This window comes from Toxorhynchites rutilus, chromosome 1, assembly GCF_029784135.1.
Source record: "Toxorhynchites rutilus septentrionalis strain SRP chromosome 1, ASM2978413v1, whole genome shotgun sequence".
Lineage (NCBI taxonomy): Eukaryota > Metazoa > Arthropoda > Insecta > Diptera > Culicidae > Toxorhynchites > Toxorhynchites rutilus.
Window position 1 is genome coordinate 178,224,278 of NC_073744.1, and position 23,991 is coordinate 178,248,268.

General features: G+C 40.5%; 4 protein-coding genes across 4 annotated transcripts; 1 reads left to right on the plus strand and 3 right to left on the minus strand.

Annotated features, from left to right (window-relative positions):
• Positions 1-833: 833 nt before the first annotated feature.
• LOC129763261 (protein trunk-like) lies at positions 834-1,894 on the minus strand. The gene has a single exon (XM_055762159.1). It carries the CDS (start codon positions 1,724-1,726, stop codon positions 992-994), a length of 735 nt encoding a protein of 244 aa, XP_055618134.1. The 5' UTR covers positions 1,727-1,894; the 3' UTR covers positions 834-991.
• Positions 1,895-13,004: 11,110 nt separating this feature from the next.
• Positions 13,005-14,143, minus strand: LOC129762755 (replication protein A 32 kDa subunit). Its single transcript, XM_055761276.1, has 3 exons — positions 13,983-14,143; positions 13,271-13,922; positions 13,005-13,202 (listed from the first exon to the last, which is right to left on the minus strand). The coding sequence occupies exons 1-3, from the start codon at positions 13,993-13,995 to the stop codon at positions 13,121-13,123; spliced, it is 747 nt and encodes a 248-aa protein (XP_055617251.1). The 5' UTR covers positions 13,996-14,143; the 3' UTR covers positions 13,005-13,120.
• A 1,733-nt stretch (positions 14,144-15,876) lies between these two features.
• On the minus strand, positions 15,877-17,681 carry LOC129761609 (tigger transposable element-derived protein 2-like). The gene is made up of 3 exons (XM_055759344.1): positions 17,607-17,681; positions 16,582-17,504; positions 15,877-16,432 (listed from the first exon to the last, which is right to left on the minus strand). Exons 1-3 carry the CDS (start codon positions 17,679-17,681, stop codon positions 15,877-15,879), a joined length of 1,554 nt encoding a protein of 517 aa, XP_055615319.1.
• Positions 17,682-21,637: 3,956 nt separating this feature from the next.
• On the plus strand, positions 21,638-22,181 carry LOC129762380 (40S ribosomal protein S29-like). The gene is made up of 3 exons (XM_055760606.1): positions 21,638-21,797; positions 21,904-22,003; positions 22,064-22,181. Exons 1-3 carry the CDS (start codon positions 21,736-21,738, stop codon positions 22,070-22,072), a joined length of 171 nt encoding a protein of 56 aa, XP_055616581.1. The 5' UTR covers positions 21,638-21,735; the 3' UTR covers positions 22,073-22,181.
• The last annotated feature ends 1,810 nt before the right edge of the window (positions 22,182-23,991 follow it).

The following is a 23,991-nucleotide window of genomic DNA, read 5'->3' on the forward strand; positions in this document are numbered from 1 at the left end:
CATGACAAAATCATGATTAAGATTAACGAAGATTAACGCGATATTCGAGATGCATTAATCGGTGCACGCCTATTGACTTGTTTAGCCCATTAAAACACGTGCTTTATCATCTTGTTTCAGGAAACATACCTCATTCCGTTCCAGAATCGAAGTCAACTGCTCAATCATATAGGAGTGTTCTCTAACACAGCCATCAAAACCAAGGTGCCTTACATTACATGGCGTTCGTTCAAATTCTCAGCAAATATGTTGAATTCAATTGAATTCGAAAATTGTTCTATTCAATCAATAATTTAATCAATACAAACAAATGATTACTAAGCCAACTGTAGTTCCACGTCAACATCATAGATATAACCCATCCATTTTTTTCGGAATACTAGGACGATATATAGGTTGGAAATTTGACTAAAACAGTAACTTGCTCTGGTATGATGCATTTGAAGCTAGTTCTAACATCAACAGGTGCTCCTCCGCCTCTCGAGAGTTTACTGAACTTACGGTCTTAAGGTCACGTCGGAGTGAACAGTATGAGGGTGTAATCTCTGAATCGCAGATGTGCGGATATTTCAGTGAACACCAATATGTCCTAGTCTCAACTGGAAAGTAACCGCCTCAAATCTTTCATGTTGGTGCGTAAATCACGTCCATTTTGATTATACACCGCTTCATCTCATTTTTAGTCCTTTATTGTGTTATCCGCGGCGACCTTGCCAGTCAATTTCGCTGATAATCGGATTCAACACATTTTTTTTGCAAGTGAATTGATCAAACAGTGATTACAAAAATTTGTTTTTCTTTTCCGTTGACTTTAATATAAATAAATATCAGTTTACAAATAGTTGTTAGTTTAAAACGAGTAAACATCACTATTTAGGCTTACATAAAAACTATATACATGATCCAGCCGGAATGGCTGTACATTGTCTTGGTGTGCCGTTCAGTTACAGTAGAAGTATGGACCGGTGGTCACTCCCATCTAAACGTTGTCCTAGTGTGCCGCACAGTCGCAACAAAAGTTGACGGCATGTTCTTCCCACACCCACAGTTCACGGAGTTCCTCAGGCAGTCCGTCAACGCCGATGTTCTGGAGCTGTCCAGCTGGTACGCATTCACCGGTGCGTCGACGGAGAATTTTGATCGTAAACGATCGTGGTACACAGTGATAATGTCCATACCAGCAGCTCTTCTTCACGCACTCGACCGTCCTCAGGTACTGTGGATAGTACTCGTACCCTAGATCGATCCACCGGATTTTTCCTTCACACTCCCACGGTTTGGAGATGGGCTTTTTCTGGCCTCGTCCCCGGATGGGCCGTGAAGAGCCGCTCTCTCGGCCCATATCGTTCAACAGTGCATTGTAGGCGCTCCGTGGTTTGCGTAGCACGGGGTTATCGGTTTCTCTGGTGTGATTAACTGCCCATGCTGGGTTATTTCCCAACTCCACCAAATGATCCTCTTCGACATAAAACGATGGATAAAGACCCTTCGATACGCCCCGCTTTCCATCACCCTCCCCATGAATGGGCTCGTCTTCCATCACCGGCGGCCGCTCGATGCTCATGTAGCGCGAATTAAACGCCGGTCCTAAAATATCCGACAGCACCGGGTCCGGTAATGGTGCGCACTGTTTCGGCTTATTCCGCAAATAACTCAGCGTTCGTTCCGTCGAAGGCTCCGGTCCAATGATAATCAGCAAACAGGCAACGATCGGTAGGCTTAGCATTCTTTACACTGTTACTGCCACCCTACGGATCTCTACAACTAGGCCGGTCAAGCATGCGATAGATAATGATTCTCTACGCACAGAACGTATCACATTTTATGTTAACGCACTTAGTCTACCTGTCGGCTGCCGGGGTAAACATTCTTTATAAACAAACAAACGGGCGTTGAGCACTGGCATCGCTACCGGTCAATAGTTGTGTTGACATTCGTGCTTCATTTACAATGAATCCTGTTTGTTTTTATCGCGTATTGTTTTTTGGAAACTCCTGAATTCATTAGACCACTTTGTGGTATCAACGGAAGGTCGATAGAACTCGGCTAGTCAAAGGCATTCCACATTCGAACTTTGAACCGCGAGTGTAAATAAAGTGTTATTAGTTTGTTCCCGTCTGATGGCATCGGACAGCAGTCTGGAATTCGACTTCGATAAAAAGTCGGAACAGGTATCCTAATAAGACTTACTTTACTAAAATGTCGTTTCTTATTTGGATACCTGTTCCGACTTGAGTTACTGCGGTGCTAGAAGTAAAGAAACTTAGTTCAATTGCTGCTGCCAATATATTTCTGCTTGCAAAAGGTAAGTGAAACTGGTGCTTTGTTATTTTGAAAGTAGTATTTTGTGATTATTTAGAATTTAAAAAGAAAGCATACCGTAAAGTTCTCTCCATTCAAGATAATGAGCATGGTAAGATGATGTCGAAGCAAATTTCATCCAGAAAACGAACTTCGCTTGAAATTAACTTTTCCGAATCAGATTGGTATTCTATGATATAGGAATCCTGCAAGTGGTTAAAAAATCTTGAACACAAAATGTGTTCGACAATTTTATAAAAAAAATATACGAAATCATTTAATATTAGAATAATCATAGAAAGTTCATAGAAAAATTATTGAGCAAGGGTAAAAACTCCGTGTTTTTGTGTCCGTGTTCAAAAAAACTATGACTGAGTTTAAAGTGACCAGATGGTCAGAGGTCTAACGCGGGACACAAAAAACAAAACGTTATGTATATACGTTATGTTAATATAAACCATAGTTTAGCGAGTCTAAACTAATCTGCCTTATTATTTTTTTCTAAGTATCGGCACTCAGTTGTGATTTTTCGGTGGATCACTCGCTCAATCAGAGCATTCACGCCTGGCAATTCTACAATTTTCTCCAAATTTCCGAATGAAATGCTCGAAAATTCCAATTCATATTTCATCGATATGAATCGTATTCAAAAAAATAGACCAATTTCGGATGGCGATGGAAGATAATTTAATGGAACAAATTTTCCTTAAATCTTACGTTTATAAGACCTACAACAAAAATGATTCAAGGCTGTTGATTCGCAGATGCAGCACTGTCAAGCAACATGATGAGTTTTTCATACTGCAAGCTCCACCCCACAGTGAAGGAGTTGGACATCCTGAGGCTCTTTGTGTCCGCCAGATATAGCCGATCTGGTATTTACAAAATCATCTCCCTGCCGCTCCTTAAGCCGGGAGATCGAAGCAACCGGTCAAATGGTGAAAGAGAATCTGGCCAAAATGGAGACTTCTTTTTCACTGGTGAAAAACTATTATTCGTGTTCATAATGAAAGACGAGACGTACTTGATGCTAGAGTTCAATGAAGGTCAGGAGACCGGGTTCCTTACGTTCCCCAGGTAAGCGATGATGTCGAATATATCATCCACATCAAGTTCTCGAAGAAGGTCATTCTCTGACAGGCGTGAAGGGAATGTCCAAGCCGCTCTTCTTTCGAGTCATATGGTGAACGGGGAGATATATAGTACGAAGTGCTTGCTGGGAGTTGCGAACGTGATGTGATCTTTATGCCGAACTTGAGATCAACCCATTATGCCAAAGGTCACTGAAGGACGGATCGGCTGGAGATAAACATTGTCGCGAAGACCGCCAATCTTCCCAACATTCCCCAGCTGCGACCGATAGAAAACTTTTGGGCGAATGGCCAAAATCGAGAGACAGTCGACCACCAGAGCCATGAAAAGGTAAAACAACACGCCGACATACATCTTTTCATCGGCCATGGTTGAGGTTCCGGCCAACTTCCGTAAGACCGCCCAGCGCTTCATTTACGATACTTCATCGAACAACTCTGCCTCTTCTTGTCGAGTATACACTAGTTCTTCCGGCTTATTTAAAACGTTAAGCCCTGACCGAGCTAGGGGAACAAAGATGAACTCTTCGTCTGGCTCAAATTGGTCCCTGCGGACTTTTATAAAAATCATTTTCCAATTTTGTTGCTGTCGCTTCCAGTTGACACTCTCTAAACAAAAAGCCCACTATCGGTGCGATGAAACCAGCTCAACGTATCAATCTTTGGATGCATTAGAAGCGCTCTTGAACAGTCTGCCAAATAAAAGTTTTTTTTTTGGATTCATCCATTTAAGAAAATCAACATGATCAAATTGTGATATGGAAATATATTGATATCGCGGGACAATTTCGTTTCTGTTGCCAAATGCGGGACATTTCGCGGGACGTAATCTTACGCCGGACATTTTGTTGAAATGCGGGAACGTCCCGCGTCCCGGACGTCTGGTCAGTTTAGCTGAGTTATAACTATGATATAGCCGCAAGGTTGACGTAGGACTATCGTTGGTTTAGTAATCATTTGTGTGTATTGATTAAATTATTGATCCAATCAATCCATGCATCGTTATGAATTATGTTGTTCGTTAGTAAATTTAATGAATGACCCTGACCATCCGTCATCTTTTAACGTAGACATGATGCTTTGGACTTCCAAAATATGTGAACGGAAGAATTGTTAAACAATCATTGTATTTCACGTTTCCCTCGGAAGTTATTGCATCTCTCAAGTACGTACGATTTTCAAGTGGGCACCGGCTTGTATACAGATTAGGTTGATTTCAATAGCCTGTTTTCGCAATTTTTAGGCTAACATTTGCATTAAAAAATGTACGAAAACTGCTGATTTTTCATGGATTTACCTTCACACGTAGAGGGTAACTTCGATATAACGTACATTTCACTTTCAAAATTGTACGTTGTATCGAATTGTACGTTATAGTGAATTGTACGTTATATCGAAGCATAATAATGAACTCAGAAACGTAGCTTGCATTACTTTATTGTGTTGCTGAATCGGTGCAACCGACCAAACAGTGAAAAATTACCTGGCAAACATGGACATACATGTCCGGAAGCGGAAATCCCTTCCACTGGTCTCGAAGCTGCAAGCAAAGATGGTCAAGTGGTTTTTCCCGGCGAATCGCGACGTGGCGGTTGTGATGGACGACGAAACTTATCTCACAATGGATGGCAACGACTGTGTTTTTCCTGCATGTTCTGTGATAAGCTTTCATTTATGTACCGGGGTCTAAGTTCAAAGTTTCGAAAACGAGAGCATTACATTTGAGGATAAGCGAAAGAAGTGTTCTGATAACCACTTCATAGAAATAGAAAATGTCTGAAAGCTGTATACTTGTTACTTATTGATTCAAAAGCTTGTTGCAATATCATTTGCATTAAAAAAATTACTTTTCGGATGGTTATAGAAAAAGCTGAGACAGACAATTGAGTTTAATAAATTTCCCATGGAAGATAATTATATTAGCTTACTTTCAAAACAAATTCTACGCCCTTGCGAGCAGCCTTCCGGCAGTTAAACGGAGCATTCTCCATGGCGAACACAATCATGCGTGTAGGCATGTTTTTGAGTTCTTTCTTAGTTTTATTGATCGATTCCTTCTCAGTTTTCACGACAAAATTATTAGAGTAGTCTCACGCTTCAGGTTTGCCCATAAATTCTCGATGGGACGCAGCTGGAGGACGTTTGACGGGTTCGTCGACTTGGGTACCACATCGATATTCAGCCGCTCTATCTCTAACGATCGCTTCGAGTAATGGGCCCACGCCAGATCCGGCCAGAACACCGCGTCTTCGCCCTTATGGTATTTTTTGATGAATAACGCAACTTCCTGCAGGCACTCCATACTATAAATTTCCCCATTCATGGTTAGTCCGAAGCTAAAGAAGAGCGGCTTTGACATCCCCTTCTCGCTGATTGTCAGCCACAGCAGCACCTTCTTGGAAAACTTAGTGTGTGAAATAAACTTCACTTCGGAGCTCATTTCCTTCATGGGGTTACGTAAAATACGGAGTACCCTGCAGTCGTTGCCATCCAGGGTGAGATAGGTCTCGTCGTCCATCACCACCGCCATGTCGCGATTCGCCGGGAAAATCCACTTGACCATTGCCAAGATGTTGTAGATGCCGGAACGGACGTATCCGGCGTCCACAAAGTGCCGCACGATGTCCGTTTTCGACGTGGCGGGGTACCGTTCTTTGAACGCGCACGGTCACGCCATCACGGTTAGAGTTCGACTGATACACGGCTTACAGATACAAGGCTAGCTACTCCGGATCAGTCATTTTTTAGTGACGTCATCTGAGTCGTTGAAGTACAATGTGTTCTTATTTTTTATTTTTCGTGCTTTGTAAGTTTGTGCGTTGATAATATAGTTGATTATATTTAACACCATGAATAATTTGATAACATTTAGCGACGATTAACGAGAAATAATATGTCAAATGCTGAAAACCAAGGCAAATAGGTAAATATAGTACCGCTTTCTGACATTTACAGTGTTGACCGATTCTTCTCAGCTTCTCCTGTCTAAATCGAAAATCCATTCCAGCTAAAGGATGTGTCCAGGAAAAAAGATGTTGAACAAAAGCGGCCTATCTACTGAATCGCCTAGCGAAATTGCGAATCCCTACTAGTGTAACACAATAACAGGAACTACGAAGGAATATTGACGAAGACGGAAACTATCCGGTGATCGGATAGGATCAACAAGCAGTACTATCAACGCTAGTTGATAGCTCAATGTTCAGTATACTGAACATTTTGTCGAACTGTGCTTTGAAGGAGGAAATAATACACGAAACGGCTTACAGAGATCCATCCTAGAGTGTAATCAAACTGCAGGAATTCTATGCGAGCATGCCCAAAAACAAACAGAAGATACTTAAAGTATAATAAAACCTTAGCAATGTGAAATGCAGAGAAAACCGCAGAAATATATTCTTGAAGGTAAGGCACCAACATAGATTTCGGAAATGAGCGTTCAAAAGATGACTTCTTTATCTATGTTAGTTTATTAATGAAAGAAAACGTATAAAATAAAACAATCATGTAACTGTTTTGTTTAGCTTCCTTTTCTTCTTTTTCCCCTGTTCAGCATGGGCTTTGTTTAAGGACTTAATTCTATTATACAAGCGGGTCCTAAAAAAGAGCCCTTTGCCTTTTTCCGGGATGTCGATTGCTTGGGATACTTCAACACATTTATGTATGGCTTTCTCGCTACAATTCAGTTGATCACCATGCACGGCAACAAAGCAGTTTTCCAATCGCAGTATTTGATTTTTAAATTCCTGGCTTGGCTTGGTGAGTCCACCCTCGGATAAAAGATCCACCCAAGTGAAGTCCGTCGAGCTTCCAGAATATTTATCGGTCAGATGAAGTTTTCGAATAATATATCCAGCGATATATTCAATGGCATCCTCTTCGAACTCTGTCATTGATAGATTATCATCCAACTCGTCTTCGATCCCGCTAGTATCAAAATCATCTAATTCGGCTTGGTTAAAACTGGTTTCATCAGGGTCTGACATATCTTCTCCCACAATACCGGCCAACATCTCGGCCGTCAACAGGACGTCTTCCACTTCTTCTACCCCTTCTTCTACGTTACTCCACTCGCTGACCTGCTGAGTGCAATCGGAACGGCCTATAAAGATGAAACGAGCAATGTAATGCATAGAAAATTGCAGATAATACGATTTTTATTACCTAGGATACACAATCTCAATCGATGCATGAATTCCATTGCTGTAGGATGGTCATGCAAGCCACCTTTGGCACGAATAGTTCCAAACAGACGTTCTAAATCATCTTGCTGGAGTCTCCTCGTCAGAATATACTTGTTGCCGTATGTAGTTTCCAAATATTCAGCCAGTTGGACGATTGCTGCATTGTTAATTAGGATACCTTTTTGAAAAGGAAGAATCATTCTTTTATTAGGAACTCTCATGTTTTCCATGACTTGGGTTGTTTTGGCCAGGATGGCCATGTGAGTTTCATTCGACATGCTGAATGCAACCATCCTCTCCCTGGAACCTTTCATGCTAGTTGACATGTTAAACATGTCGAACCAATCATTAATTACTTTCACGAACTCACTAGTTTCGCATGCATTTGGGGAGTTCAGTACACCAAGACAAACTCCCCTTTTGAACGCTTGGGCAACCGTGTTTGAAAATAGTTGGGTAGCATATTTGACTTTCTGTCGGCCAGCATCTTTTACGTCCAAATGCGTGCTTGTAATTTTGTGACAAATTTTCAAGTCATGCTGTTCAAGATTCATGAGATCTACAATAGGTCTAGAATTGACGTACGTTTGACCGTCAAGCATAAAGCCAGTGTCCAAAAAATGATTCCTCACTAACTTGATCAGGTGAGGTGTGTCTGCAAAGACAAACACCTTGTGATCATCGTTAGTTTTGAAGTAGGGTTTCTCGGTAGTGATTGTCAACTCTCTCCATAGACCCATATTTGTTGGACCCATATCACAAACCATGGCCACAACAGTAAAGTTGATGCTATCCAAGGCTTGAACGATTTGTTTCACAAGGGTTGCGGTCATCGCACTGTCAAAATCGAAGTAGATAACTTGCTTCCAGTTTTTATAAAGTCCTCGAATCATCGCTACCTGAACGTATTTCGATGGCTTTAATACTTTGTCTGTACGTCGGTTATACTCGTACACCATTCGTACTTTCATTTCGTCGAAGGTCAATACACACACACGCTCTTTTTCATCGTATGGGGCTGACTTCAAGAGTTTCAGTACAGGCGTAAGTATTCCAGGTGACAAATCAAATTTTCCGGACCATTTCCGCAATGTGGAAATTGCTGGTAGAGGATATCCTTTTGATCGAAGCAATCTATAGGCTTTAGATCCTGCTGAATATATTGATAAGGCGGTTGAAATATCTTCAGCGCTCCACTTAATCCGCTTGGATGGAGATCGAAGCTTCCGCACTTGACCTTTCGAAAAACAGTGGTTAACTCCTTGGCATAGTTCTCTATGTTTCCTTGACTCAGCAACATATTGATTATTCTTTTTGCGTTCCAATCGAAGCTCTTTTTGAAGAGCTTCAATCTTCCTCCGGTAGGCCAGTTCCAATTTGGTTCTGATGTAAAATAATATAATTCTGATAATTTTTTAAAAACGTAATTTTATCTTTTGCATCTTGCCCCGATTGAATATCTGTTTGGACAGATGCATCTTGGAAACGAGGAACATTCCTGAAAAAGGATTTACTTTGATGAACATCAACAAGGAGGAACATTTTGAAATTCCCTTACCTGTCGTACTCAGAAATAGCCTCCTGTACGATTTCCTTCCGTTCGGATACGGTGATTTCGTTTTTCGCAACAAAATTGTTTCCCGCAGGCAATAATTGGCTTGGAACCGCATCTTCCCGCAGCATTCGTTTGCTCCATACGGTGTTTAGTAGAATGTCCTTCAATCGGTAGTCCTCATCTAAAAAGTGATCGGAGCATACCCTCGCCTTGGCTACGTTCAAATCACTGTTAGCTTCGCAAACATTTATCCACAAAGAACATAATTCTCGGTTTTTCGGAAAGCGAAAGAATCTCTTTTTTGGCCCGATAATGTCATTTTTATAATTTATACACCCGCTTACAGCGCATTGAACCATTTTCGAATTTTCATTTCAGGAACATTTACGCGTAAGCCGGAAAACAAAATACAACTGACGACTGTTTACACTGACGACTCGGATGACGTCATCAAAAAAAATGTTTACTCGCTAAAGAACTAGCCTTGTATCTGTAAGCCGTGGACTGATACACGGCTTACAGAGACAAGGCTAGTTCTTTAGCGAGTAAACATTCTTTTTGATGACGTCATCCGAATTGTTAGTGTAAACAGTCGCCAGTTGTATTTTGTTTTCCGACTTACGCGTAAATGTTCCTGAAATGAAAAATCGAAAATGGTTCAATGCGCTGTGAGCGGGTGTATACATTATGAAAATGACATTATCGGGCCAAAAAAGAGATTCTTTCGCTTTCCGAAAAACCGAGAATTATGTTCTTTGTGGATAAATGTTTTATCAAATTATTCATGGTGTTAAATATAATCAACTATATTATCAACGCACAAACTTACAAAGCACGAAAAATAAAAAATAAGAACACATTGTTTACTTCAACGACTCAGATGACGTCGCTAAAAAATGACTGATCCGGAGTAACTAGCCTTGTCTCTGTAAGCCTGATAGAGCTGTCAATTTTTGTTTCTGCTGACTCATGGGTTACTATGATTGATGCTGCATGGGTAGTTTCGTCAGTGTGTGTGAACCCATGAAAAATCTGCAATTTTCGTTCTTATTTTAATGCAAACGTTAGGTGAATAATAAGATAAATTCTAGTAAATAAAATATTAATTTAGAACTTTAGTGTTGGCTTCATATCAATAATCAATCATGCATTGGAAAACGTTTAGCACAAATGAAAGTGTACAATTTTGTTTTGTCTTGATTCTGTCAAAAAGGACTTCAAACATGAAACGATTTACTTCAATTTTCATAAATGAAAACAGGAAGTGGGTTATATCTGTGGTATAATCGCAAGGTTGACGTAGGACTATCGTTAATTTAGTGATCATTTGTTTGTTCGTGGCCCAAATTATGGCTCCACATTAAAAGTCTCCACCAGATGCCGACACTGTACCTCTCATCGCCAATGTCCAATTACAGGTCAAAATCGTCTCGCATTAAATGTAAATTACTGTATACCGATTGGTGATTTCAATAGCCTGTTTTGAAAGCAATTTTAAGCCTATTGAAACAAGTTTTCGGATCAAAAAGAAGCAAGTATATAACTCGTAGACGTTTTATCTTTCGAATGAAGTGTTTATCATACCATTTCGTTCAGTTGTTTAGGAGCTATTAACGCTCAAAATCTCGTTCTCCGGCGTAACGCTTTCGTTTTAGAAGCTCTGAATTTACACCACAGTATAGAAATGGATGAACTCCTACGTCAAAACCGATGTATTTTCCCGCTTGAGAGCGGATCGTCCGATTTAAGCTGGTTATTTTGTTGTGTTTATCTTCTCTCAAGGAAGGTTCATACGGTGAGAAAAAATGGAAGAAACAATAAATATTAGAAAAATATATTCTACATATTGTATTGGGTGTTGTTAGTAAAATTGCAATTCGCATTGAGACATTCAGCTTCTTGTTTCATTGATTTTTAAGCGAAAATGGCAATGGGTCGAATAAACACACTCAAAAAGTAAACATTATGAAAGAAAATTACATTTTCCATTTCAAATATGTGTTCTATAAAGATAATTATGTGCTCCCGTGGCCGAGTGATTAGCGTCAAACTTAATATGCCGGGAGTTCGGATTCGATTCCCGTTCTGGCCAGGGGAATTTTTCATCAAAAAATTTCCTGCAACTTGCACTGTGGTCAAGCATGTTCTAGTGCTTGCCACTCAGAATGCACTCAAGGCGTGTTTTTTGGCATAGAAAATTTTCAACTAAGTACTAATAATGACGCAAGTGATACTATTTTGAGACGGCGAAGTTCCTCTAAGAACGTTAGTGCTATTGAGGAAGAAGAAGAATGATAATTATCTTATATTACACTAGTTGACCCGGCAAACTTTGCCCACCTAAAATCGATTTTTCGTTATCACATCCACGTTTTCTTACTAAGCGCACGTTCACGGGTCCAATCGCAGAACTGTTCATTGATTGATCCTTGAATCTGCCTTTTAAAATTAGAGGGTAAAAACCTCCACATGCCAAATTTGGTTTCGTTTGCTCGATTAATTCTCGAGCAATGCAGAAATTTGTGTTTCATTTGTATGACAGGGGTCTCGAACTATCATAGTAACCTTCCCCGATCCCAAAAACCCATACATACCAATTTCATCATGAAAAAAGATGTAAACGGGTGAGAATATAGATTGTATTAATTTGTTTATTTTTACAGGCTCAGTTACTTAAGTTTAAAGGAGCCGAATTCTTAAATATAATTTTAAAACTATATATATAAACAATTTTCTTAGATCTATGGTTAGTAAGGTGGAAAACCGATTACTCGCGGTGTACTCGAGTTTAGGAGTGTGACATATTTTTAGGAGAAGGATGGGATATAAGGAAATTGTAACAATGTTGATGAGCACTCAATTCTTAAATCTATTCGTATATCTATAGTTTATTTACATTTCAACTTATTCTACTATTTATAGCAAGGGGACGAATTACCCGCGAAGGAAGGAAAGGAGGGTATAAGGATGTAGGGACAATCACACACGAAGATCTATAGCTTTAAGGAAAACATATATATGGGACATGTAATCAAGGTCTAACCGAGCCAACACATCTCTCACCGGCACATTGGGCTGCCTTCCTCTAGCCCGAAGGGAGTTTTCTAAATTCGATCTGGCAACAAGATACACCTCACACGACCAAACAACGTGTTCGATGTCGTGGTAACCTCGGCCACAAATGCAGAGATTGCTACCGGCCAGATTGAAACGAAAGAGTAACGCGTCTAACGAACAGTGATTGGACATGAGTCGGGAGAAGGTGCGAATAAAGTCCCGACTCAAGTCCAGACTTTTGAACCATGGTTTGAGGCTAACCTTAGGGATAATCGAGTGAAACCACCGGCCCAATTCATCTTCGTTCCATTTACGTTGCCAGTTTGCGATGGTATTTTTACGGACTAAAGAATAAAATTCATTGAAGGCGATTTGGAGAATATAGATTGTATAGAATAAATTCAGGCACATGTAAACGCTGGTGAATTTCTCACTGGTGAGAAATCACTAAAGTTGGACGCAGATCTACTTCAAGTGAATAAATTCACCGAAAGTATGAATATATTCATTATATAAGTTCACGCTAGTGTAAACGGTTGATGCGATTACTATAAATCCCATCATATTTCTTCACACGAAGTCTAGTCTAAACCCACCCTTAGGTTGGGGAAAAATTATCCATTATTTTCTCATTGGCTGGCTTTAGTGATCAATATCTCGCGTAATATCGATTGTACAATTTCAAGTTTCGGTTCATTGTAAAGGTGGCATTTCACACTGAAAAAAAAAGTTGTTTTTTGTTTGTTCCATTCAGTTGTGAGTTACAGGGTGTTAACAAAGGAGGTCAACAAAGAGAAAATTTGGTACATTTTACACTTAGTGCCATAGAGTCAATATTTCATATTTACGTTGTAATAATTTCAATCAATATAACAGATAAGAATGTTTATGTAGCAAATGGAAAACAATTATACATTATTTCAACTAACAAATTATGCATCCACACAAATGAAGTGTTCTGGATCCACGCTGGTATAGATCATTCCCTCCTGGATCATATAATCAGTGATACTCCTGAAAAAATCATTATTCATTAGTAAACGCTACGATTTCGAGTAGCACGCAAATTAATAGATACGCACTTAATTTCCGATACGCTGATGTGAGCAAACTTGCGTTGCAGTTCCTGCAAAGTAATGCCCTTCTCGGACACATTACTCTTGATGGCCTTGTACACCACCACCTGCTTGCCGGTCAGACCCAACGTGTTCCCGCCGTCTGTCTCCATGAACCCTCCGCTGGAAAGCTCTTCCGTCTCCAATCCCTCCATGCGACTACCCTTTCCGCCCTTCGCGTACTCTTCGCTTTTGTAGCGAGCGTTCAGCACCTCGAGCAGATGTGTCGTTACCTCGTTCGGATGCTTTACCTGCTCGATGTTGAAAATCATAATCGCTTTGCCATCGCCCTGGTTACGTACCGAGCCCACAACCCGCACGTACCCGTACGCTATGATCCCGGGGACATGCAACGCCCCGTCGTTCTCCTCCAGCCAGAGATGAGCGTCGATCTGGCCGGTGTGATCCTCCAGCTGGTAGGTAACCTTGGTCGACGAGTGATCGATATGTCGCACGATCGCCACCAACGCCACGATACTGTACTGGATGCCGAACAGCTCGACCGAGTTCTCTTCGGAGCGTTGCGTCAGGATGTGTTTGATGAACAGCGGAAGCACACCCTCGGCTTTGTTCTCCTGGGCGGCACCGCCGGTGGAGGTAACATTGAAGCCGCCGCCAACTGGTGATATAATTAAATATCTGTCAGTACTCAACAAAAAACGAATAGTCATTTACTTACAGCTATCGTTCATTGTTGGTCAATATGTTCGAATCGTAGATGCACAAATAAAACTTATCTTCCAGGTAAAAACACGAAATTTTCCGTATCAAAAAAGCGATTCTGTAAACACCGAAACAAACAGTCGGTATGAAATCGAACGCGCCAAAACTGACGACAATTGCGCAATGTCACAACAAATCAGTACTGCCCAGTGGGCTTTTAGTTCGAGGAGAAGTATGAAAGAAATTTAGAAGTACAGGGTGTTTTTCATAGAGAAAAAATTTCAAATCGATTATAAACACAGGTAAATGGTGATAATTGCCATGGATTTATATTTAATGATCTCCGGTATATAGCGATCATTACACGATCAATAGCATTGACATTATCAGAAATGACAATAGTAGCAAGAATCACTCCTTTCCGCATTATCATTATTGACGAATTTACGTCGGATTTACAACCAGATGGCGCAGCGAGTAAAATGAGGATGTTTTGTTTTTTTGGTATGAAATTCGTTCAAATTTTCTAGAAAAATCAGAATTTATCTTCAAATTTCCCGGTTTCATGTATTCTTTCCACGCTGAAAAGGTTAGAAAATCAACATATTACAATATGCTATGTACATTACGAGGAATGGCTTGTTATAAGTATTGTAACTTTAATTTTTTTCAACTAAGTAAACGATGAATAGGGCGTTTGCGCTAAAAATACTGCAAATTCTTCTCGTATCGGCCCCTACATAATCAATGATATCAGCCAATTTGATGTGATATCGATTTCATCGAAGTTATCCATAGTATCAATAACCGGTATGCATCATCAAACATACAGTTTTCGAAGATTATCTATGACTTTGGTCAAATCGCGTGTTGAAACCATCGTAAATATACAAAACTCCAACTTTCTTACCATATACTGACGACATTCAATGGCTGAAATTAATCTAAAATAAAATGAAATAAAATGAATAATCACCACCGAATCTTGCTTTTCAGTGCGTAAAATAAACAAACACCCTTTGTGGTTCTGAGCTCTAATGTAGATGTCGCATGAGCTGATTCAGCTTTGCGTAAATTCGTCAAATCTTCAACCCTACACGATCATTTTTATTGCTTGGAGAAATGCAGCAACTCTAACCTTCATAGTCGTAAGCAAGGCGCATAGAAGTATATCCTAAGGTGGGCCAACTTGCTAAAACCACTCTTCAGCCATCTTGGAAGTCTACTGTGTTTTGTTTGTAAACAAAACACAATACGCCAGTGCCGAAGCTCGTTCCTGATCAGTCTGTCTCTTTCACGCTTCAAGCAAATAATTCCCCTTCTGCTTTCTTCCGTGCTGTTTTCATATACCGCTCCCCTACCCAACTTAGTGACGAAACGGCCTCACCTAGTACCATAGACCCATCTTGGTCGTAAGTAAAATCAACACAGTGTTACAGTGTCGACGTCTGGTGGCTACATTCAATCTGGGACAATAATTTGGATCCCAAACTCGATGTTCAGTTCAATTGGAATTAATTCGCGTTTACAAGTTTTTGAAGGTTCCAAGACAATAATGGATTTCAGGCCGAATGAAAATTGTGAATGAAAATTAACTACACCGTAGAAAATTAATATTATACAGTTGAATTTCACTCGTTGGGCTATCTTTAGTTGGGCTTCGATTTAGTTGGGCTCCCGTTCGTTGGGCTATAGCCCAACTAAATCGAAGACAAACGTCAATTCTGACAACGTAAAATTTTTTTCGAGGGGCTCGTGGATGGTGTTTTTAGGTTTAAAATAAATTTTAAATGAATCATTTAAATAAATAAAATCGAATATTATTCAACAAAAACAATATTTATTTTAAACGTTTCAAACAAAATTAAACAAACCACGTAAATTCATTTTCAACAAAATGGTCGAGTTCTTCAACATGCTCGTTTTAGCCAATCAACTTCAGTGATTTTCGAACGTAGCGCGTTCAAACGGCATACTTCTGCAACATCATGCTTCATATAGCGAACTAGGCAATCAATTGACTTGATTGCATCGCCAAAATCAGGATCTCCGGTACTAGTAATGGAAGTATCAAACGAATTACTTCCATCTTCTGTGTCTATCAACCATTCTTCTTGCATTTCAGGTTGATCTTTCTTGAGAACTGATGACAAAATCTCGTCATCAGAGAACGCTTCACTGGTTACCCAATCTGGATTATGATCAGCATCATACACCTGATCTTTGATCCACAGATCAATATCTTTCTCAGATGTTTTTGTTCCTGCCAAACTGTCAATCCTGGACACAAGCGCTTTGAAGTCATCATCGGCCGCTTTCGAGTCTACATTAACAGCATCCTCCGGCAAACCATCGATCAATTTCTTCCACGAATTACGTATAGTTTTGTCAGATATCTCCTCCCAAGAGGTTGCCAACCACGAAATACACTGTTGAAGATTAATCTTCTTCAATCGTTCTTCGAAACTAAAGAGGAAAGTACAAAAATAAAACCTCAAATAGAATTTGAATTTAAATTTTGAAAAAGCACAGACGAAAAACTATCGTGCGCATAGTTTTGTGTTTATATTTGGAATTAATTACAAAAAATTAATGTTTAATATTTGGAAATTTACCTTAAGTGTTCGTTTTCCAGAATTAATGCGAGCATCAGTTTTCTTTTATACTTTCGCTTCATTGCATTGATGACCGCTTGGTCCATCGGCTGGCATTCAGCAGTTACATTTGGTGGGAAGTAGATCACTTGAATCAGTCCATCGTCACTCTGTAGAGATTCGTCAACGTCATAATGACTGGTGCAATTATCAAGAACCAGCAATGCCTTTGGCTCCAATCCTCTCTCGGCCGAAAATTTTCGAACAGCGGGGACAAACTCTTCGTGGAACCATTGACGGAACAACAGTCTGGTCATCCAAGCCTTTTTGGAATGATTATATGAAACGGGAAGTTCTTCGATGTTGATTCCTCGTGGTTTTGCAGCAGTGCAAATGAAATACAACGGAAGCTTTAGGGAACCATCTATGTTGGAGCAAGGCATAAACGTATACCTTGTCTTGTTTTGCTTCCGTCCGCTTGCCACGGTCTCATCACAGGTAACGACAGAGCGTGTGGCTAGGAGCTTGATGAACAAGGCAGATTCATCTGCATTAAAGACTTGGGATAGTGATAGCTGCATTTCCTGAATCTTCTTCTGTAGAACCTTCTTGAAATTTAGGTACGCTTCAACGTTTACCGATGCCTTTTCTCCTGTTACGGCTTTCACGCGCAATCCAAACCGCTGCTTAAAACGATGCATCCAGCCATCCGAAGCAGAAAAACCGTGCACCGCATAGAGCCCTCGGTCCTGGAACATCTTAAACAGCAGCTCCGCCTTTGCTTTAAGAATATCCACTGTCAACAAAATGTTGGACTGCCGCTGCTGTAAAATCCAGATGTAAAGAGCTCCTTCCAGCAAAGGGAACGTCTGCTCTTTCAATGTTTTTCGATTATTTACACCATATTCCTTGAACTTGTCCACCGCCTCACGAATTGCTTCTTTCTTTTGGATTATTCTCGTGACCGTAGAAGATCCTACGCCCTACTTCTACCCAAGAAAGTCATGCATACCACCTCCTGCTTCAAAATCTTCAATTATGCGAACCTTCTCCACCAGCGTCAGGAAATTGCTCCTCCGTTTCCGGTTAACGTTCGTACTGGATCCTTGCAAACCATCCATTTTGAGCCTGGCGATCGAAATGAACGTATATTAAATCTACGCTAATTTTAATATCAAACTTCATTAAGAACTTACCAATTAATCCAACCTAGAACGAAACTCAACCACGAATGAAATAAACGTCAGTGGTGTGAAAACTTTTCTGCGTTTCCCATAACAACAAACAATCGGTGTGACCCTCGATCGATTTTCGACTTTGACAGTTCAGCCCAACGAGTGAAAGTCTTTCACAAATTGGGCTAAGAGCTTAGTGCAACGAGTGAAATTCGACTGTATGCGAATAAAAAACACTTTTTTGCAGGTGTTGAGAAAAAACTCATGCGAAAAAAAACTAGAAACTGAGAAATTTAAATGAAAAAAACAAAAGACAATAAACAAAACATTTGGTTGTAAATCTAACGTAAATTCGTTTGTAAATGATTTGCTATCCGTGAACCAGACAAATTTCAATTTACTTACAAATCTGAGTTCAATAATTATATTCAAAACGGCATTTTGCGTTCTTTCGAAAAAAGAGTGAATAGAGTAGATTTACATTTTACAATGTGATGCCTTGTGCTAACCAAGGAAAGTAAAGTAGAAGGTAAAACGATATGTCAGAATTACCGTTCAGTCGTATCACGTATAGATTAAATTTATTTACATAGGTCGTATCCAAGCAACACTAAACATTGACTGCAGTTTCCACGGCACGATTGATTGCCGTTGAGAACCAGCAAAAAACAAAGCTGCAATTCAGTATGAAAACATATTCTTACGCTTTGGAATACAAGAAGCATTTTTGGAATGTATCATCAAATGAGACTATAATGTTGTAGCATGTACCACAAATTACTTTGGAGAACCCCTCGTACTATTTTCTTCAGCTCAGAATCAACAGCGGTGTGTGCTTCTGAGTGTCTTTCTCTGTGTAGAATGAGATGCATGGCAATGCGAGTGCCATTCCCATTTTTGATTTGGGCGGCTGACCATATTGAGTGCCAGGTGTAACTCGACGGCTCAATTTAGCCAGGACGCAGAGCACCAACACATGCCTCGTAGACTTTTTTTCGTTTTCTGTTTTTTCCCCAAATTCGGCGGGTTTTCTTGTTCTTGGAAATCTAAACCCGGCAAGTGACTCGACTGAAACTGCGCTCGGGAGATGAAAGACAATTGCCCGCGAATATTTGAAAGCGGGACAAATCCAAGCACAGAAGGAACTTCGGTGCGACTACGGAATTGTTAACATCGTTAACAATTACGTAGTTCCGGTTCCAATGAACATCTGGCTGATCTGAGGATCAAAAAGTGTGCTTGGGCATTCCGACTTGGACCGTGGAAGAGGCCAGAGCGGATTAGTGTTTCTTGTATCGCGTAAAAAGTTGCCAAAGATAGATCAAGTTCGTTTATAAAACGTGAGTAAGTGAGCTAGATTCCCTCCCAAGTTATCCGTCAAACCAAATTGGAGGAAGAACCGCTTTGGACCCCACGCTCGAGGCCCGGATTTGTCACCTCTTTCGTCAACCCAGGTGGCTGCGCGAAGTACGTAGACGCAAAACCACACTCGCGCACCGGTAAACGCAGTACGGCGCCAGCATCATTCTGTGAGCGGACTCAAAGATTCACCCGTTCATCGTCTACAGCGAACGGCGGTAAAGCAGAATCACGTAAAATCCTAGGTCGTGAGTAGAAATCTATTTATTTCCATTATTAACATACATGCGCATGTAGGGAATAAATAGAGACAGAAAAACCACACAAAACTAACGAATGCCACACGAAACAAAAGCCACACTAAGTTGAAGCGTGTTCTGGATGATCCGATACCGATGGTGAGCACATGCCCATCGGTATAGAAGAACGCTTGGTCGAGGTGCAAACGTAGGGTAGATAGGAAACGTGCAGTTTCGAACCTCAGGGTCTGATGTTCGAAACCCGAGGGAAATTAAATGAAAATATGTATATGTTTAAATTAAGGTTGTTGAAATAATCATGTTTGTATAAAATTATATCGTCTGTAGTTGAATGCTGTTTGAATATACATGAGTTTGTTATGGGGAAAAATGTATGTAATTGATTAAACCGAGTTACGTTTGATAAAATAAATGTCGTTAAAGTTTGTTTAGGGAAGGAAAGTTCTGCATATTTACTGGCTTTGCGGTGTAGCCTAAAACCCGTTCATACGATTAATTGTGTAGTGAGGTCACGAGTCCTGGGTTTGGGACTCCTTTCTGTTACGGAAATCTTCAACCCCCGCTTCCCATTCTGAAGCTGGTTCAAGGTGGGTGGGAGATCATCATTGAGTAGATCCAGTGATGAGAATTTCAGTATAAACGGTGTTCATTGAGAACCACCGGAGTGAATTTCTGTTGCTTTAGATTCGGAACGCGGACAAACGGTGTCGCGGGTCTCTCTTTGAAGCGCAGCCAACAGTCGCGGAACAAACCGGGTTTAGCGACAAAAGGACAAACCCGCCCTCAGGTGTCGGGTGTCTCAAAGCCGGGCAACGACAGCAAACACGGCGGCTGGTCTCCTCTTCGCGGGAGTGGCGCATAAGCCAGCCGCTTATCTACGTAAAATCCCCGGTAGCGACTGGCTCGCACGCTTTCCCAGCGTCGCGGGTTACAATGTGTGCATAGCGGTCATGCAGAAGTAACCACCATGAATTGATTAAATATAAAACTGAGCTACAGTACATCACTCAAGGGAATTTTCGTCAAAGAAATTTCCTTTCACTTGCACTGTGATCACGCGTATTCTAGAGCTTGCCCCTCGAAATACATTCAAGGAGTTTTTTTGTTTTCTCTTTTATAGTGACTTTCATCCCATTTCGGCTGGTTCGTCACTTTTACTTCCATTTTTGGAAGAATGTCGGGAGTGAGAATTGAACTCGTGATCTCTGCGTGAGAGGTATGGATGCCTCCGCCACATTCAAGGCGTGTAATTTGGCTTAAGCAATATGCATATGTGGAGACAACAAATGTTCATTAGGGAACGTTAACGCCATTCAAGAAGACATCATTCAAGCAACCGTCGGAGATTGCTGCTGCCAAATTATGTGCCAGTGGCGGCACCACGATCACAGCATTCCATCCATATATCATATCACAATGACAAGCACTAGCTGAGCCAGCTGGCGTAGCATATGTATATAGGTTACCAGGTTACTATTTTCAACAACAGTTGTTTATTTATTATACTGCTTCAAATGCCTTCTTCGACGAAGCCAAATGTAACCAAACCAACGTGAGTAATAACATAAACAAATCTGAACCCTATCGTTTTGTCATTCCTCTTACGTCTTTTCAAAATAGTGTAAGTTACGAGCCACCTGTCAATTCCACCATCTTGGTGCTAACCAAGGTGCGCATATATATACCACGTGAAGCGATCATGTGAAATGTTCTTTCGGCCACATTGAAAATGCTGTCGGTATTGTTTACAAGCAGCTCTGGTGAAAATCTCTACTTAAAGTTTGAAATTGTCGAACAAGAACGGATAGCAATGATTAGAACAAGTAGGCAATACTACAGGCGTTAACTATTTCGACTCAGACCAATGGATCAAATAGCCAGCAACAACTGTAAACAACGAGAGCTGTTGCCGCTCGGAGGAACAGGAAAATATTCAGAACGCTGCCGGCGGCTCTGTGCAAACTGCTACGATGCCTATTCGAATGATGCCTCATATGTTCGGCATTCTCGAATGTATGTAAAAAAGAAGGGATGATTTAGTAGAATTTCATTCTAATCCAGTTCATCCACTACTCTCGTGAAAATACAAAAATGACGTATCCTAACAACAACAAAACAAACAACCTCCGTTCCACAAATCGTAATCCCTTTCCTATTGAAGTGATGATGTTGCTTCACCTGTTCAACATATATATATATATATAAGCACCTTTGTGCTAACCAATACTCAAGTCTTCCCACCTTCAGCATTAATCTTGACATACCCTCCAGTCGGCCAACCTATCCTAACCTCGCCATCTGCCATCGCCCTCGAACGGTTGCTACACGTGCCAAACCGAACGTCAAAATATTCTTTTTGCTTAAAACTTTGTAAAGGCAACATGGGTTTCTCCGAGCTTTGGTATTCTCATCCCCGCAAATACGGACAGGGTTCTCGATTCTGGTAAGATTGATCAAAATAATGTGCTAATTACGGGTTTCGGTCCAGAACAAACAAAGTATATGAAGTGTTTCGATTCTCAACTTTTATTTTCGTTTTTCTTCCCTAGTCGGGCCTGCTCGAATAGTCATGGTTTGATTCGGAAGTATGGCCTTAACATCTGCCGACAATGCTTCCGGGAGTATTCCAAGGATATCGGTTTCCGAAAGGTATGTGAGTTTGTTCACCATTGGGAACATATTGATCAAGTATTTTTCTTTTGTTTGCAGCTGGACTAAATCCGATGCTTAGCAGCATTATGAAGCCACTGCCGGGCGTTACTATAAAACAAATTCTGTATTTTTGTCATACAGAAACAAATGAAAATAAATAGTTTTTTCTAACATATTGCTATACTATTTTCGTCTTGTGAAAAATCCGAAATTTTGCCTCCTAATGGCGGGTTTACATTAGGGAAATCTATAGCTATATTTCTCACTGGTGAGAAATCACTAAAGTTGGATGCAGTTCTACTTCAGGTGAATAAATTCACCGAAAATATGTATATATTCATCATAGAAGTTCACGCTCTAGCGTAAACGGTTGATGCGATTTCTATAAATCTCATCATATTTCTTCACATGAATATATCACTAGTCTAAATCCACCCTAACAATGTTCTTTTGCTCCGTAAAACTTCCATTCATGAATTTACAGTCACTGCTGAATATGTTTCAGTCTGTGACCGGAATGAATCGCACCAGAAACCAACTGCAACGGAAACAGTCCCTCAGAGGATTTCGGGGCGCGGGAAAATCATGATGGGTATAAATGCCTCAGGAAAAAGCGTAATTTATATTATAAATTAATATTATAATGTATGAAAATGACTAATATTCTTCTTTTCTTTTGTTTACGGAGACTGTAAATCTAGTGATTCATTCGTCTCCAGGACTAATATTCTCCGAGCGTGTTCGCAGTATCTGTCGGATCGCTGATGGTTATACAGTCCACTTGAAAAATGAGGTGGTGTGGTCTCCTCTCACCATTCAACGCGGTAACTCTGCGTGAAAGATCCGCAGAGAAAACCAGTCCAACTGTCTAGCTTCACCTTTCGGATTGACCGCCCTGATGCGCTCGATTCCTGTTCATGGCAGCTTCCTTAATCGGGTCTCCGACTAATCTATCTATCTATATATATAAAAATGGAGTGATGTCTGTCTGTCTGATTCTTATAGACTCGGAAACTACTGAACCGATCGACATGAAAATTGGTATGTAGGGGTTTTTGAGGCCGGGGAAGGTTTTCGTGATATTTTGAGACCCCTCCCCCCTCTAAGGGGGGGCTGCCATACAAATGAAACACAAATTTCTGCATTACTCGGAAATTAACCAAGCAAACGAAACCAAAGTTGGCATGTGAAAGTTTTAGGGTGCAATAAATGTTTCTATGATCGTTAGACAATCCTTCCCCCACTCAAAGGGGGGGCTGCCATACAAATGAAACACAAATTTCTGCATTACTCGAGAATTAATCAAGCAAATGAAACCAAATTTGGCATGTGGAGGTTTTAGGATGCAATAAATGTTTCTATGGTGATAAGATACTCCTTCCCCCTCTCTTAGAGGGGGCTGCCATACAAATTAAACACAATTTTTTACATTACTCGGAAATTAATCAATCAAACGAAACCAAAGTTGGCATGTGAAAGTTTTAGGGTGCAATAAATGTTTCTATGATGGTTAGACAGTCCTTCCCCCAATCAAAGGGGGGGCTGCCATACAAATGAAACACAAATTTCTGCATTACTCGAGAATTAATCAAGCAAATGAAACCAAATTTGGCATGTGGAGGTTTTAGGATGCAATAAATGTTTCTATGGTGTTAAGATACTCCTTCCCCCTCTCTTAGAGGGGGCTGCCGTACAAATGAAACACAAATTTTTGCATTACCCGAGAATTAATCAAGCAAATTAAACCAAATTAGGCATATGGAAACTTTAGGGTGCAATGAATGTTTCTATGGTGGTTAGATACCCCTCCCCCCTCTCTTAGGGGTGGCTGCCATACAAATAAAACACAAATTTCTGCATTACTCGAGAATTAATCAAGTAAATGGGCGGGACGAAGTTTGCCGGGTTAGCTAGTGATAAATATAAAAACGTGTGTCCAAGCTCTACAAATGGGTTCGATCAGCGCATTATGGGTTTGATGATCA

Bases quoted from the DNA above. Each gene is read 5' to 3' on its own strand.
- LOC129763261 (XM_055762159.1), bottom strand. From the start codon at position 1,726: ATGCTAAGCCTACCGATCGTTGCCTGTTTGCTGATTATCATTGGACCG.
- LOC129761609 (XM_055759344.1), bottom strand. From the start codon at position 17,681: ATGGATGGTTTGCAAGGATCCAGTACGAACGTTAACCGGAAACGGAGG. The intron at 17,505-17,606 runs GTTCGCATAATT...ATAATCCAAAAG, and splicing joins TCCTGACGCTGGTGGAGAAG to AAAGAAGCAATTCGTGAGGC. The intron at 16,433-16,581 runs GTAAATTTCCAA...TTTCCTCTTTAG, and splicing joins CTGGAAAACGAACACTTAAG to TTTCGAAGAACGATTGAAGA.
- LOC129762755 (XM_055761276.1), bottom strand. The intron at 13,203-13,270 runs GTGCGTATCTAT...TGATTTTTTCAG, and splicing joins ATCAGCGTATCGGAAATTAA to GAGTATCACTGATTATATGA.
- LOC129762380 (XM_055760606.1), top strand. From the start codon at position 21,736: ATGGGTTTCTCCGAGCTTTGGTATTCTCATCCCCGCAAATACGGACAG. The intron at 21,798-21,903 runs GTAAGATTGATC...TTTCTTCCCTAG, and splicing joins GGACAGGGTTCTCGATTCTG to TCGGGCCTGCTCGAATAGTC.